Source organism: Sapajus apella, unplaced genomic scaffold, assembly GCF_009761245.1.
Source record: "Sapajus apella isolate SASKATOON/1434 unplaced genomic scaffold, GSC_monkey_1.0 scaffold6, whole genome shotgun sequence".
In the NCBI taxonomy this organism is placed as follows: domain Eukaryota; kingdom Metazoa; phylum Chordata; class Mammalia; order Primates; family Cebidae; genus Sapajus; species Sapajus apella.
In genome coordinates, this window is record NW_022436946.1 from 76818828 (window position 1) to 76834139 (window position 15312).

The following is a 15312-nucleotide window of genomic DNA, read 5'->3' on the forward strand; positions in this document are numbered from 1 at the left end:
GCAACACAATGAGACCCTGTCTAAAAAAAAAAAAAGAAAAAAAAAAAATAAATAAATGTAATAAAATTTCCCATTCTAGTACATCTATTTTTCTTCTTGCCTCTCTGGAACAGGTTCAGAGATATTATACCTGGTGAATTAGAATACTATTCCTCTGTGAAGGAAATATCATCAATATCCTTCATATTGTCCTCACTACATGTTCTGGTTACATTCAACTCTTCATACTCAAGAATTTATGTGAGGCTCAGAATATTTTATTTATATTTCATCTCATTTCAGAAAGTATTTTACAGAGCTTAAATAAAATGCATACATACAAATATATAAGACAATAATATGCAGATGAATAGTAATAAACCATGACAAGTTAAAGATTGTGTTTATTAAAAAATTAGAGTGGATCTAGTATTTGATAGCACAATAGGTAGACTATAGTTAACAATAATTTATTGTACATTTTAAAATAACTTAAAGAGTATAACTGGGTTGTAACACAAAAGAAAGGATAAATGCTTGAGGTGATAGATGCTCCATTTACTCTGATGTGATTATTACACAAGTATCCCTTCCTCAAAAGATCTCATGTATCTCATAAATACATACACTTATTATGTACTTTCAAAAAATTAAAATTAAAAAAGAAAAAAATTACAGTAGAGCAGGCCATACATGGCTAAATTAAGCTTCCCGGTATTTGAAATGAGAAAGAAAAGCTACAAAGATCTCATTTCAGAAAAAAAAAATTTTTTCCTAACACTTAATTCTAAAAGAAATTTTCCTGAGGGACTGTGACCCAACATAAAATGGAGAAGGGAGTCTAGTGTGCCTCTCACCAATGTTTTCTGAAATTTTCTGTTATTCCATATGCATATAAAAGTTTCCTGCCATAAACACATCACACAACAAGGAAACTAATGGTTGGGTTCAAGGAATCAGCAAAATATAAGTTTGTGAAAGGAGAGTTAAAGGGATCTGATGTTGTGGTTCACAAAGACACTTTTTTCTCATCCATAAAATAGAAAGAAAATTTAGCACATTTAAAAATGTTTCCTTCCCAAGAAATAGGAAGAAAAATAGAGTTAATCATTTTTCTACTCTATCTATATAGATATTATTTCATTATTCCTAATAACATAATTTTCAGATGAATGAATTAGACTGTTATTTGTAGAGAAGTCACGTAGAACTCTGATTTGTCCAAGACAAGAAATTCAGAAGCATTTCAACTCTCAGAATCGAGAAGATATAAATCCAGTTATTTGTTATACTCACTGATGAAGCAATCTTAAGATGATACACCTGCAGTCCCAGCTACCCGGGAGGCTGAGGCAGGAGAATTGCTTGAATCCGGGAGGCGGAGGCTGCAGTGAGCCGAGATGGCGCCACTGCACTCTAGCCTGGCACCTGGCGACAAAGTGTGACTCTGTCTCAAAAAAAAGATGATAGCAAATTAAATGTAAAGATACAGAGAAAATAATGTTGTTGTTAGTTGTATTACCACAGATCATGTGAGGGAACTTATAAAAGATGTCTATGTATTTTTAAAAATTATCTTTACAAATGCTAAAACTAACCCCAAAGTCAGTTTCCCTAATAAACATTTTAAAATGTGCTAAAACTGATAACTCTCTAAAATAGCTTCAGTTCTTTCATTCCATTTTAGGCAACTGATGAAGAAATCACTAATGAAAAACCGAAAATATCACTTAGTGAATGAAACATCACCACAGTGGAATCACAAATATTACCCAGACAATCACTGTATTCATTTCCATGTAATAAATGGGTGTGGACTTGTTGATTATCAGGAAATTACCAAACACTGGTTTTGACTTGAATGTACTTAATAAGTCATGTGTATTGAATTAATATTAATAAATTCTTCCACAATTTTCACTCACAAAATGAAATATGTAGTTAATTAGCTGAAAATTACAACTGCTGGTTCAACTAAATTCAGCAAATCTTACATGCTAGTGTCACCATATGTACATTTGTTTGCAGTAATAATTAAACTTCTGTACTAGCTGTATATTTTGGGAAAAGTAAACAAATTATAATATGACACATGGAATCTAAAAATACTCATTTATTTTCCTCTTCGACAACTAAGTACAAAAGCCATAAGTGAATCTTTAATAAATTCACCCCCAAAAGTTTAAATTCAGTACTTGATTTATAGGTATAACTTTGACCTAGTCATTTACTACTTCTATCTAAAATTGTATTAGCAGACGTAGGATAAATTAATTTACTTAGGCGTATACATTGAAACTTGCATAAATTTTTAAACATTATGAACAGAGTATTAAATTGGACATTATGATCCATCTTGTTTTTGAGAAATATACCAGGAGTAATCAGTAGTGAAAACAATTTTTTGAACGTTTTCCATCCAGAATTCTTTCCTCAGTATTATTCTCTTCTCTTCTAACATCTCCATCAAAAAAGAGAAAGAAATAAACCCTAAAAGTACTGCTTTAATCTAGAATGAGCAGTCAGGAGTTTCATTCAGATCTATTTTGAGAGAAAACTGATGTGCTCAAAAATATATTTCAGATTGAAAAAATGTGCGGTTGAGGAAATATTAATGTTCTATTAATAAGCAGAGAATAACACATTTAAGACTGTTTGGCATTTGGCACAGTATCTTACAGAAAGCTAAGTGCTTGACAAACACTATCTTGGTTGGATCTCACAGCACTCCAAGGAGGGAGGTAGAGCCAGGCATATCGTTCTCTTACAACAGAGTTATTCATTAAGAGATTTGCTCAAGATCAATCCAGAATCTGGATCTGTTGACAAAACTTCATTTCAGGGGTCATGTTCTCATGTGGTAAGACGTGGTGAGTTTCAATCATAAAAGCAAGGAGGTAATACAGCCAATTTTTTCTTGTTTGAGATCTCTCTCCCGCCTTTCAGTTCATTGTAAAAAAATCATCCTTTAAAAAGTCAATTTGGTCATCAAAATAATTTATAAAAAAGGAACATGCCACATGTGTACAAAATTTTTAAGTGCACAGTGTATTACCTGAAGAAATAAACTGACATAACTATTTGAAGTACAAATTAAGTGTAATTTTATTTTAAAATATGCAAATATGTGTTGCCAAATACTGTTTTTGTCATGGTGTAGTCCACTTTCACTAAACAACTGTGAAGTTTATAAACTTCATATGAACAATAACAAATGAGCCATCCTATTCAAATCAAATAAATAACTAGTGTGCCTATTATTAGTAAGGTCCTGTGACCAAAAACTACAGTCGTTTATAGCCAGTGCTTTACTCAGTTCTCTCCTGATAGATGGGTGGCAGATGGATGGAGATATCCTACATATATGTTATCTATATCTATATTCCTTTCCGGTATTTCATCCCGCCTCCACTGAAGACAGTTTGTATGACTTTATTATAGAAATAAAGTTCACAATAAAGATGATTTACATACAGAACTCTTATATTTTCATTCATGGAAAAGAAAAACACAGCATGGTAGTGCTAGTGACAGTCTGTGTTTTGAAGCAGGATAGAAACTAGCCGGTTTCAGATTTCTGACATTCTGGCAAACTTAGGAACACAAACCTTCGGAATCTAAATGCATCAACCTAAGCGCCGGCTGATTAGCCATTGTAAAGCAGTGTTCTAAAAGGAAAGGCCTTCACTTAAACAGCGCTACAACGTTTTTGTTCAGCTTTCTTTCACACACAAACTTTTGCCAGAAAAGGCGTTTTAACCCTAGGGCAAAGATTTAATGCGTCCACAGTTCCCATCTTCAACTCTTTAGAATAGTTATTTAAGCACCGGACCTGTCTTCAGAGACTCACTTTGTGACACAGCTGCGGCCGGACTTGACTTGATCTGGGCGCCAGGATCGGTCCCACCACAGGGCTCGGGGCGGTTTGTTCCCAGTGGATCAGGGCGGGTGTGTTGCCGGAGTCGCCTTCTATTGGCTACACTCCTGGGGACTGGTTGGCCTTTCCGACGCCTGATTGGACGGAACTGCCCTCTGTACGCCGACATTATTGGAGGGCGCTGGAGCAGGGGGCGGAGCGGGTTCCCCTGGATTCTTGACCGGGAGCGCTAGTTCGCGGAGCCCGGCGCGGGGCGCGGGAGCGGAGCTGCGCGGGCGGCTGCGGAGGGAAGGTGTCCTAGCCAATGGGGTCTTTAAGGGGAACGCGAGGCTGGGGCCGGTTGCCGACCAGCCGCGTCTCACCGAGGCAGTCCACGCTCTTCCCCCGGCGGTGGCCGCTCCGAGGCAGCATCTGTCAACGCTCCTCTTCTCCCCTCCTCCTTCGGCCGGGCCGGGCTCCGCCGGCGGCGGCCGAGAGGACGCGGGACCCGGCGCGGTGAGCCCATCAGCTGTCAGGCGAGCGGCGTAGCTGCCGGAGGGCGGCGAGAGACACACAAAGAACGCGGTGGGCGGCGGCGGCGAAAGGGGGCGGCAAATTCGGAGCTGCAACTCCTCGCCGCGCCTGCCTATGCCACCGCCGCCCGGGCTTGGTCTGAGGCAGCGCACACAATGCAGCCGGGCTCGGCCCCGCGCGCCCCAGAGTGCAGGGCGCCCGCGCTCCCCCGACCCCAACTTGACGGACTCCCGGCTCGCCCAGCCCCCTCCCGGGCTAGGGGGCCCCCTCGCTTCGGCGGCAGGCGGAGGAAGTCGGTCCGCGGCCGCGGAGCCAGGCAACTTGCGAGCCGGGAAAAGTTTGCGGCGCCTCCGCGGGGCGGCGCGACGCGGCCCGCCCCTCGAGTCCGCGGTCACCGCGGGTGACTTTCTCTACTCGTCGTCAGTCGCGGCCGCAGCGCGGCCGGCGGGGACTGCGGGGAGGGCCGGAGTCCGTCCGAGGGCTCCCGCACCTCGGGCTGCGGGTGAGTCGGCTTTCGGCGCGGTGGGCTCAAGCGGTTTAGGGCACCTGGGCTTGGGAAGAAGGCGTGGAGAGTGCCTTTAATACTTTTTGGAGCTGGCGGGGAGAACAAATAAAAGTGCGGTAGCTTGGAGGGCCCTGACACGCCACTGACTTCCGAACCGTATCCGTGGGAACCCTTCGGGGGCCTACGCTGCCAAGGGCCTGTGCGAGGCTGGGTGGGAGATGGAAAGGTTAGAAGCGACTGGCCCAGTTTGACCTTGGACAAGTGACTTAACCACTTAGATTTCCTCATGGGTAATCTGTGGAGCTGCAGCAACATGCTCTATGGTGTCGTCCAGTTTGTAGACTGCATCTCCGTTTTTGAGATTTTCCTAGGGCCTCAACACGGTGCGTGAGTTCTGAAGAGATAGGCCAGGATATGTTTACATGCGTCCTGAGTCACCTTTCAGCCTACTCAGAAGTAACTTTTAAGTCTGATGTTTTAAAACATTTTAAAACATTTAAAGGCTTTCCTTCACTGAAAAATAAATTACCCATTGCTTATTTTACAAACCTTAGGAATGTTGTATTTTTCTGCACCATTTGGAATCTAAGGGCCAGGGAGGGGACAGAGAGCCAAACCTGAGGGTGAAGTGGCAGGTGCCCCCAGCGATCCCTGCCTGATCCAGTTTAGCGGGAGAACAAAGCATTTATTATGCATAAGAGAGAGTGAACAGGGCAGGTGTTTGTGTTTTTGTTTTCTGTATTCTTTCTACTGAAAACTTTTTTTGGTTGGGGCAGTGGGCACTGGTGGAGGGGACCCTTCTGACAGAGAAGAAAAAGAAAATGTCACTTATATCCTAAGTAAGTCTTAAACTAATGTAAATCTTCCTTACAGGAACAGCAACACATAATGCAAGTACATCTTGATCTAATTTTAATGAAGGATTGAAAATAGCTACTGTGTTCAGTATTACTGACGCCAAGACAGCTACTTACATAATCTTCTTTGTTGAGATGTGTTAGTGGCGTGTATAATTTTGATAAATAATTAATGTTGAAGGTTTAGTCTGGCAATGGTATTGAAATACTGTCATCACAGGTTGTACTGCAAGACAAATCGTGTGTTAACTTTTGGTTATGATAACCTGTATTTTTTCTCTAAATAGTAAAATCAGACATTTATCATAACAAAATTCTCTTAAATCCTGCATATATACTTAGTAGTGTATAGAGGAGAAATTATTTTGTTCTGTAATGACAAAGTCCTTCAGTGTTCTCACCATTTCATGAGAGTGAATTCTAGATGTCAGGTGCTCCACTGGACATTTTCTTTTCATGGAGCTTATTGCAATAAAAGTTCTTTACAAAAGTGAATGCATAAATACAGATACTCAACAAATATTTGCTGAAGAAAATACTCAGATAAGACTACCTAAGGTCCATCTTGTCCATCATGAAAGAGAATGGTGATCATGCTGTAATAGAAAGGTATCAAAGAAAGAACTGGCAGAAAAACAGAGCTTAGTTCCAGCATCTAGCCTGAACGTTTATGCTTTAAAACAGGTCTACACATTTGGAAAGAGACAAAGACAAGTGATAGGATTCCTGATAGAAAGATAGCAGTATTGATTTAACGTAATACATTTTATGACCTAGTTTTGTTTGAAGAACACAAACCTTTGAAAAGGTATATTTCTTAATCAGCAGCTGTTTGCATTGTGATTGGATGTCTAATTAAATGGCCTAATTGTAATCATAATATCTCAATTGAATTCTGTCTGATTTTTTTAAATTCATTTTTAGAATAGCTTGAAATAAACCATTCAATTTGGTTACATGAAGGAAAGTGTACCTTTTGAAATCAACTAAATCCGCAGTGAGGAAAATTATCGTCAGTGTTTTCACCAAATGTAAATTAAGCACTGGAAGTAGCATCTTGCCAAGAAGGTCTTCAATCTCGACAATCACTTTGTGTAGAAGAGGTCTAATGTGGAATGTGGACTGCAGTGAGAAATGCCATTATTCTTCTGAGGGTCTATTTGGTGACATCAGGAAAATACTAATGCACCCCTTCAACATTCGTAAACCTGGCAACTTTTGGAAAGCCTAGTGGCAGCCTTGTAAGAGACCACCTCAGTGTATCTGAGAATGTAGTCCTTAGATCACCTGTATAGGAATCACCTGTAGTACTCAGAAAACTTCAAACTCCTGGACACATCCCACATTTACATAATCAGAATGTCTGTAAACAGAACCTGTAATTTCTACTCGTAAGACCCATTTATACCTAGTGTTCCATTATTGGAATGCTAAGCTTGTGGGAGTTATTTATATCCTGCTGCTCAAGGTCATCACCAAGGTCCAATTTTTCACAAAAATTTTGCAACCAACCTCCAGCATAAATGGGTTAATGAGCTCCTTCAAAAGTGACAGTTAATCACACTAAATTTTAAGAATTAGTGTTAGAGTTTTCTTGCCACAGTTGTAATGCCCATGTTGCTTTCTTCTAGGAACATTAAAAAGGCCCCCAGATGCTCACTGCTCTGATCATTTCCCCTCTAGCACTAGACACGTTGGCCTTACCTCTTAGTTGAGCCCTGTGGCCAGGAAACCCCTCTTGAAACCCCCTCTGCAGGTAAATCGACATAGAATGTACCACCTATGAGCAGAGTTAAAGCTGCTTTGAGACACAAGGCTCAAGAGACCCCGGTTCACAGATCTTGCCTGCTAGTGGGATACTCCCACCACCCTCTCTAGCTTGTTGGTGATTTGTGGGAGTGGCAGTCCCAGCCTTCTCTTCAACTAGGGAGATAAAGTTTTCAAGCAAATGATTGGGAATGGATCCTAAGGGACGGATGACCTGAGAGAGAACAGACAAGGATGCTGAAGGGAGGGCCGTCCCCTCAACGTCCTTTAAGCCTCACATTTAAAAAATTTTAGTCCTAAAGCAAATAACTTGGAAAGCAAGTGTGGCTAAGCCCAGGCACCTCTGTTCTCGGTTGTCAAAACTTAATCTACAAATTCATATAACGGCTCCTAACCTCTATCTATAAATGCCCAGTGTCTAAGTGACAATTTTCAAGCTTATCAGTTAAAAAGGGGGAACAGCGATTGTTTAGAAGAGAGGTTCAAAACATAGGTTGAGGAGTCAGCCAGTCATGATTGCAATCCTACTTTTGCCATTTACTGCTTGGGTGGCTTCAGTCTACATCCTTGACTCTCTAAGTTTCAGTTTCCTTACTTGAAAAATGAAGATAATAGTACTACTGCGTAGGAGTTGTTTTGTAAATTATATAAGATTATAAACTAAAACATCATCAGCTAATAAATCACACAGTATATATTCAATATATGTAGCTTTTAATTTATTATAGTAACTTTTTCAAATTTTCTTTGTAGCCCTGGAGAATTGCTGTAGAAGAAGGAAAAGAGAGGAAGACAACACAGGAGGAGATAAGTAGCTGTGGACACAATGGAAGGTCACATTGCTAAATAGTTGTTGAGCAGAGGGAAAAGGTAGGAAAGGATGTGGACTGCAGTGCTACAGTGCCAGCTAATAACTTTCATCATGTACCTCCTTGGCCCAGGTGCTGTCTCTTCTACTCTGCTCCTTTTTTGCACTACCTTATTTAGCACTTAATTATATACTTTCTTGACTCACTTTGAGAAACACTGATTATGGGTCTGCCTCAAAGACAGAATCCTAGTTTTGAATTTTAGCATTACTGATCTATTGCCTTGGAGGGGCTTAAGGATGGCAGCCGTCTCTCCCCCTTGGGATCTAGCTTTTAGAAATATTGAAGGGAAGAGATTCTGTGATCTTACAGGAATAGATCCACAGTTCATCTCCAAATTTGCTTTTATAGAGAAGTGTATGTCACCAAAACACAGCGATCTGGTCAGAGAGGCTCCTACCCACAGACTTTTAATATAACTTTACTTTCTAGGGCATTTATTCTTGTCAAGTACTTTCTCTCCTGTCAGCTCACTTGTTCCTCACAAAAGCCCTATAAGGTGTTAATATTATTAAACAGACCCCTATGAAGCACCTCAAGTCTTTCTGTCTTCTCATCTCTATTCTTGCACACCTTATGATAGACTAGTCTCTGAGTTTATCACATCAGGTTTCTAAATTAAAGTCCCCTAATCACTATCTGTTTGTTCCCTCATCAAGTTGACCTTTTCTGCCTGGCTTATAAGGTGGCCTAAAAACCTCATTTTCATGTAAACATTGTCTCCATAGTTCAGGAACATGGCAGGCTCACCACTATGTGTTATCCCATATTTCCCTCATTAATGATGTCTCCTCTCAAACCACCTAGATTCTACTCATTCCTCGATTTCTAGCTGCTTCTTGGAACCTTCCCAGATCATTAGCTTCTTAAAGATCCCAGCTTTCTCTGAATTCTGATGGTAGCCACCCTTATTTGATCAATTATATCCTGGTCTTAAAGTCCTAATGGAAAAAAAAAAGTATATGATGGATTTTGTGTAGAGAAGAAAGCACTGGACTGAGCTTTAGGACATCTGCTAAGGAGCTGTGTGAGTCAAACCAGGTTGCTTTACCTCTCTGGATCTATATTTACTGATCTGTTAAGTGGAAAGGATTGGGCCAGATAATCTTGGTGGTTTCTACTCATTGTGATGTTCTTGGACAATTTGACCTAGTTCATGTGGGATGTGATTGAAGATATTAACTGAGTTCTTGGATGGAAATGTCAGTGATGGGCACTCAGTGCCTTTAGGATTTGTTTTGTACTATCGCAGAAATTTCCGATGCTAAACTTGGCAATTTTTAAATGTCATATTCCTTTTCTCCAAACTCTTTAACCACAATAATTCAGGGAACATTAGTAGGGGATGAGTTACGTATCTGGATAATATGTATTGTGGACAATATAACATTATCCTTAGGAATGATTTTGTATTGTTGAATAAATAGGATCAACTTCATACACCTTAGTCATAAACATTTCATCTTCATGGATAGTGCTATATAAGAATATATTTATGTTTTCTTTTAATCATTTCGTAATTTGGGGAATATTAACATAGTCAAAACTCTAGGGTAGATGCTATATGAGTTTCTGTAGTAATCTGGATGGAGACATGTTATAATTCTGCATATATATGTATATTTATCTTATGCACATTATGCTTAAACTTAGAAGGATACCCCTGAACTAAGAGGTGCTATTATACGTTGACCAAACTTAAGAATATCTCTTTAAAGTGTGTTGACATTTAATTGACCTTTGAAAGTTCACTCTGTTAATCATACTCTAAGTGCTAAAGCTATGGTTGACTGCTCTGGTGTTTTTATATTCATTCGTGCTTTAGCATATAAATTCTTCAGCATAATTGCTACTTATTTAGTGAGAGTTTCCTTTCTTTGAAAATGTGAGCTGTGCTTGTATTTTTGTGTCCTTTTTTTTTTTTTTTTTTTTTAACTTTGCTTCAGGCTGGGTAGTGTTAGAGGTTTGAATTAAAAATGTTTTCCTGTCAGTAGTTGTATGGGGTGTGGCTTCTTAATCTAGAAGTAATGGGAATTTCTTGGCTAAATGAAGTGTACTCTCCTTCCTGCAGAAGTTAGAACTTTTTAAATTACAATGCTAAAATTTAGAAAAGCTTAACACTTCAAAACTGTACATCTTTAACAGAAACTTTTGGAAATTTTTAAATTCCATTTGTGTGGATTAAAAATATCAGTGCTAATACTTCCTATTAAATCAGGATTTAATTATCTATTTTCATAAAAACTCCAAGTATATTCCTTGAATTGCTATGAGTAGAATTTTGTTGTAAACACAATATTTTTTAAAAGTCAAATATATTTTTAAAATCTTAACATTTTATTACTATAACTGAGAGAACAGGTGTTTACATGTTTAAAATTTTCTAGGTCTTAAATTTGTGAAATCAGTCTTTGGGAAGTAATTTTTAATATGGTTAGCTGTCTTACAGGTTTATAAGTTGACATTTCAATTTAAAATTTTTTCAGTTTATATTTCAATGACCAGGAAAAAAATAGTTAAACTTGTTGCCAAATTCTAATAGAAGACACACACACACACACACACACACACACACACACAGTTGTAACTTTTGGTAATTTATCGTGAGACTCCAAACATATTTTTAGAACATTTGTACTTTAAAATCAATTTTAAAATAGGGAAATCGAAGTTTAAAGAAGAGTTTTCACTTTCATGAGGTAATTTTATACTTCCCGGATAGGTAGGTCCATATTCAAGATCACTCTGATCTCTGTTTATAATAAGTTTTGATGCCATTTATCATTTACTTAGTCACACATTATAAGCGTGGTAGATTTTTGTCATGAAGCTGGCATTATATTCTTATCATCATCATCTCTTTCAGTATTGTCCCTTTTTTATTTTTCTGTTTTCATCTTAGCTGTTCTCATTTTATTGTAGTCCTGACTTGAAATGAAAGTAAGCTTGTTTCTCATAAACATTTCACTTCAAACTCTTTTTTTTTAGAATATACAGTGAAATGCCTTAAATAATATTATATGAATAATACCCAAAGAATGCAATGCTGAATAGTCAGATACAGGATGTTCCATACTAAGGGTAGACTCTCATACTTCCACTTTATAAAATGTGGTTTCAGAAAATAAATAAATGTATTTCTTCCTTAATAATTAGTGTTTAAGGACCAAGGGTGACTAAACATGGAAGTTTAAGATAAAGCCTGGTTTCTTAGGAAATCTTTCTTAGTCCTTAGTAATTCTGTAGCATTGATGATACAGTGACAAATACATTTGGTGCTCTTTTCTGCTTGAAGTCTGTTTTGCCATTGTGAAAAACTTGTTGTTTGGATTTGGGTATATGTATTCACAGATGGTTTACTTTATTTTTATTTTATTTGAACAAATACTTTAATGTCCCAAACACTGATACATGTTTCATGTCTTAAACAGTTTATAAAAACTAGAATATTTAATCCTCTTAACTTCATAATTATAATTATCTTCATTTTGCAATTGAGAAAAGATACAAAGTTTTATTTAATGGTAAGGCCTTAAGAAGGGGAGAGTGATAAGTGTAGGCATAGTGGAAAATTTATTAGTGCTAAGAAGCAACAGAAGTATGTGCGTATGTGCAAGAGTTTGGGAAGTTGCGTCTACTTGGAAAGCATCAGGGACTCAGCTGGGCCTAGTCTTACAGAGCAACATGTCCTCATTCCTCAATTTTAAGCCTCTGGGCTCTAGAAGTAAAGGGCAAACTTAGAAAGAGGAGGTCTCCTCAGGTTTCAGCTGCCTGTTCAGCCTGGTGAGGTGGCTATACTAGCTTATGTGATTCTCATAGGGCTACATGAACCTTTATGTCTTACCTTTTCCTAGCATTTCTTGGCTGACTGCTGCTTTTTTGGAGTGTTTAACTTCTTTCTCAGCTAGAAGGTTAGGCATTGCAAATAACAGTGGATGATTTTTTTTCTTAGCTTTAACCCCATCCCACTTCATCCCCGACTTTGTCCTTTGTATATTCTTTTGAAAATATTATCCAGTAGTGTTTATGAATGTATGTTGTATAAAATTTAGAGATTGATGTTAAACAACAGAATTAAAAGACAAAGCTATCTTGTTGTTGGAATCGGGGATGGAAGAAGATGGGAAAGCACCTAAAAGTAAGAAATATGGAAAAAGGAGAGACATTGTGGAAAAGAAGAGACATATTGAGGGGAAAAAGTGAAAAAATGAACAGAGAGAATTACTGATTTGCTTCACACCCACACCTCCTCCCCAGCTTCACAGTAACAGAGGCAATGTCAGTGTCTTTTACCTGACATGTGCATTACCAGGGAGTTGTACCTGGCATCGTGGGAGTGGAAAATTTCTCCCTTTTGCATTTTGAGACTTGGGTGTGCTGCTTTAAGATGCCACTGGTATCTAAGTAATGTTTGTTTATACTGGGTATTTTTCTCTGTAGCCTTTGTGGATTGGACTTATAAACAATATTGTCGGCAGAACTGCAGGTACTCTATTGCTATATTTATTAGCTAAAAAACTGTCAGAGCCCTACGACTTCTGAGCACATTTAGAAAATACCAGAGGCATTTTTAACACTAGCATTAGAAAGAAGGAAAAAATAAGAATATAACTAAGACTTGCATACCTTAGAATCCTAACCAATGTGGTGATTTTTAAAAATTAATGTTTCAGAAACTCTAGAGTAATTTGTTTCATCAATTACATTTTTTGAAGTTAATATAAAGTACATTTGTATAGTTCTCTTTTCTTAATAGATAATTTAGGTAAAGAGGAAGTGTGGCATTGTTCTGTAGAATGTAAAACTAAAGTCAGAATAAGAATTCTTTTGGGAATTTAGGATTTTTTTGATGCTTCTCAAATCATCTATAATGACTTTTCTTGGATCACAGTCTGAAAGTATTTCCTACTGTTTTGTTATTACATTGGAACAAAATAATTGAAATTGTAACTCTTCCAGAAAATTCAAAGAATATGGTCAATCTTATTTGTAAACCTTTAGCTCTCTTTTTATGCTGCTTTCTATAGAAAAGGTAGGTTATTCATTAGCTTTTATGAAAAACACTAAGTTTAAACAGCTGGCTGTAGTGGTGTACACCTATAGTCGCAGCTACTCAGGAGGCAGAGGCACGAGAATCGCCTGAACCCAAGAGGCAGAGGATGCAGTGAGCCAAGATTGTGCCACTGCACTCCAGCCTGGTCCAGAGTGACATTCTGTCAAAAAAAAAAAAAAAATTGAGCTAATCTAGATAGTAAAAATCTAGATTTGAAGAAATTTATTTATTTTTAAATAGTTGTTCATTTGTCATATAGAAAAGTATGATCTTAGGAGGTTTGGTTAGGTTTCTATCTGTGAAACAAAGTAAACTAAAGATGTTTTTCTTGATCAATGCATGGCAATAACTGCTGTTCACACATGTGAGGAATCATCAGTAAAACGTGGGGATAGAGAGCAGGAAAAGGAGTTTTTTTCTTATTTTTTTTCATTTATCAATTTTTCCCACTTGTTCATGCTTTCCTATAATCATGGAAATTTTAATTTTTTACACCGTTCTCCCCATTTGTTTATCCTAGATTGCTGCCACACCAAGGTTGTCTAGAGTTAGGGAGAAAGGGAACCTGGGCCTAGAAGCAAATGGAAACTATCCCATGCCTTCTCAGACTCTTTATCCCTAGAGACAAGAGAAGCAAAACAGGAGTTGGTGGCTCATTGCTGTTGCTTCTGTGGCTGCCCTGTTTGGTTGACCTGAGCTTTTTTAAAAAACTCTACTCTTAACGCTTAACTCTACAAATAAAATTAGGGCCAGTCATACTGTATTTTCATCATCAGTTATCCCTAGTGGTTCAAATTTAGCACAAACCTGCTGTGACTATATATTAATTAGGTGAATACAGTAGAATGCAATCATAACATGAGTTTTTTAATAACTATTCTTTGAATAGAAGTATGATTTTTATTTTAGAAGTTTGCAGTTATTTTGTTGAAAGTCTAGAAAATCTTTATGTGAGCCACTGAGGTTCCATTAGCCTGCAACAGTTTAAATCAAATGTTAACTTGCAGTAAAAATCTACTAAAAGTGCCTTTGATTTTTTTGAGATACAGAGAGCTGTTTCAAGTTAAGTTGCTGTATTAGACTGTTCTCATGCTGCTAATAAAGACATATGCACTACTGGGCAATTTATAAAGGAAAGAGGTTTAATTGAGTCACAGTTCCACATGGCTGAAGAGACCTCACAAGCATGGCGGAAGAGCAAGGGACATCCTACATGGTGGCAGGCAAGAAGTTTGTGCAAGGGAACTCTTACTTATAAAACCATCAGATCTCATGAGACTTACTCACTACCATGAGAACAGTATGGGGGAAACGGCCCTGTGATTCAGTTATCTCCACCTGGCCCCACCGTTGACATGGGTTGATTATTACAATTCAAGGCGAGATTTGGGTAGGGACATAGCCAAACCATATCAGCTGCCCATTCTCTTGTGCAGTGACATGAAGATCTGATAACCTGATTTAAAGCTTGGACTTAAGATTTTTTTGAGGCAGGGTGTCTCTGTTGCTCAAGCTGCAGTGCAGTGGCATGAACAGGGCTCTTTGCAGCCTCAACCTTCCAGGTTCAAGTGATCCCCCTGCCTCAGCCTCCTGAGCATCTGGGGCTACAGGCATGTGCCACCATGCCAGGCTAGTGTTATTTTTTCTTTCTGTAGAGATGGGGTCTCACTTCTGGGCTCACACAGTCTTTCCTCGGCCTACTACAGTGCTGGAATTATAGGTGTGAGCCACTGCACCCTGCTCTAAGGAATTTCATAACCTTGTTTTCTGTATGCTGTGTCATTGTTTGCCATGGTATATGAGTCTCTTTTATTTTGCTGCTTGCAAACCAATTCCCATGCCAAACAATATTGGAGAAAAGTTCTTCTATAGAAAGCTTCATAAGCCAGTTA

The 15312-nt window shown here is 38.4% G+C and overlaps 1 protein-coding gene across 1 annotated transcript; it reads left to right on the top strand.

Annotated features, from left to right (window-relative positions):
* The first annotated feature begins 4495 nt into the window (after window positions 1-4495).
* On the top strand, window positions 4496-10360 carry LOC116549748 (putative uncharacterized protein encoded by LINC00472). The gene is given in 3 exon segments (XM_032275573.1): window positions 4496-4630; window positions 4633-4871; window positions 8252-10360. Coding segments are annotated over 3 exon segments (438 nt in total). The 5' UTR covers window positions 4496-4524; the 3' UTR covers window positions 8345-10360.
* The last annotated feature ends 4952 nt before the right edge of the window (window positions 10361-15312 follow it).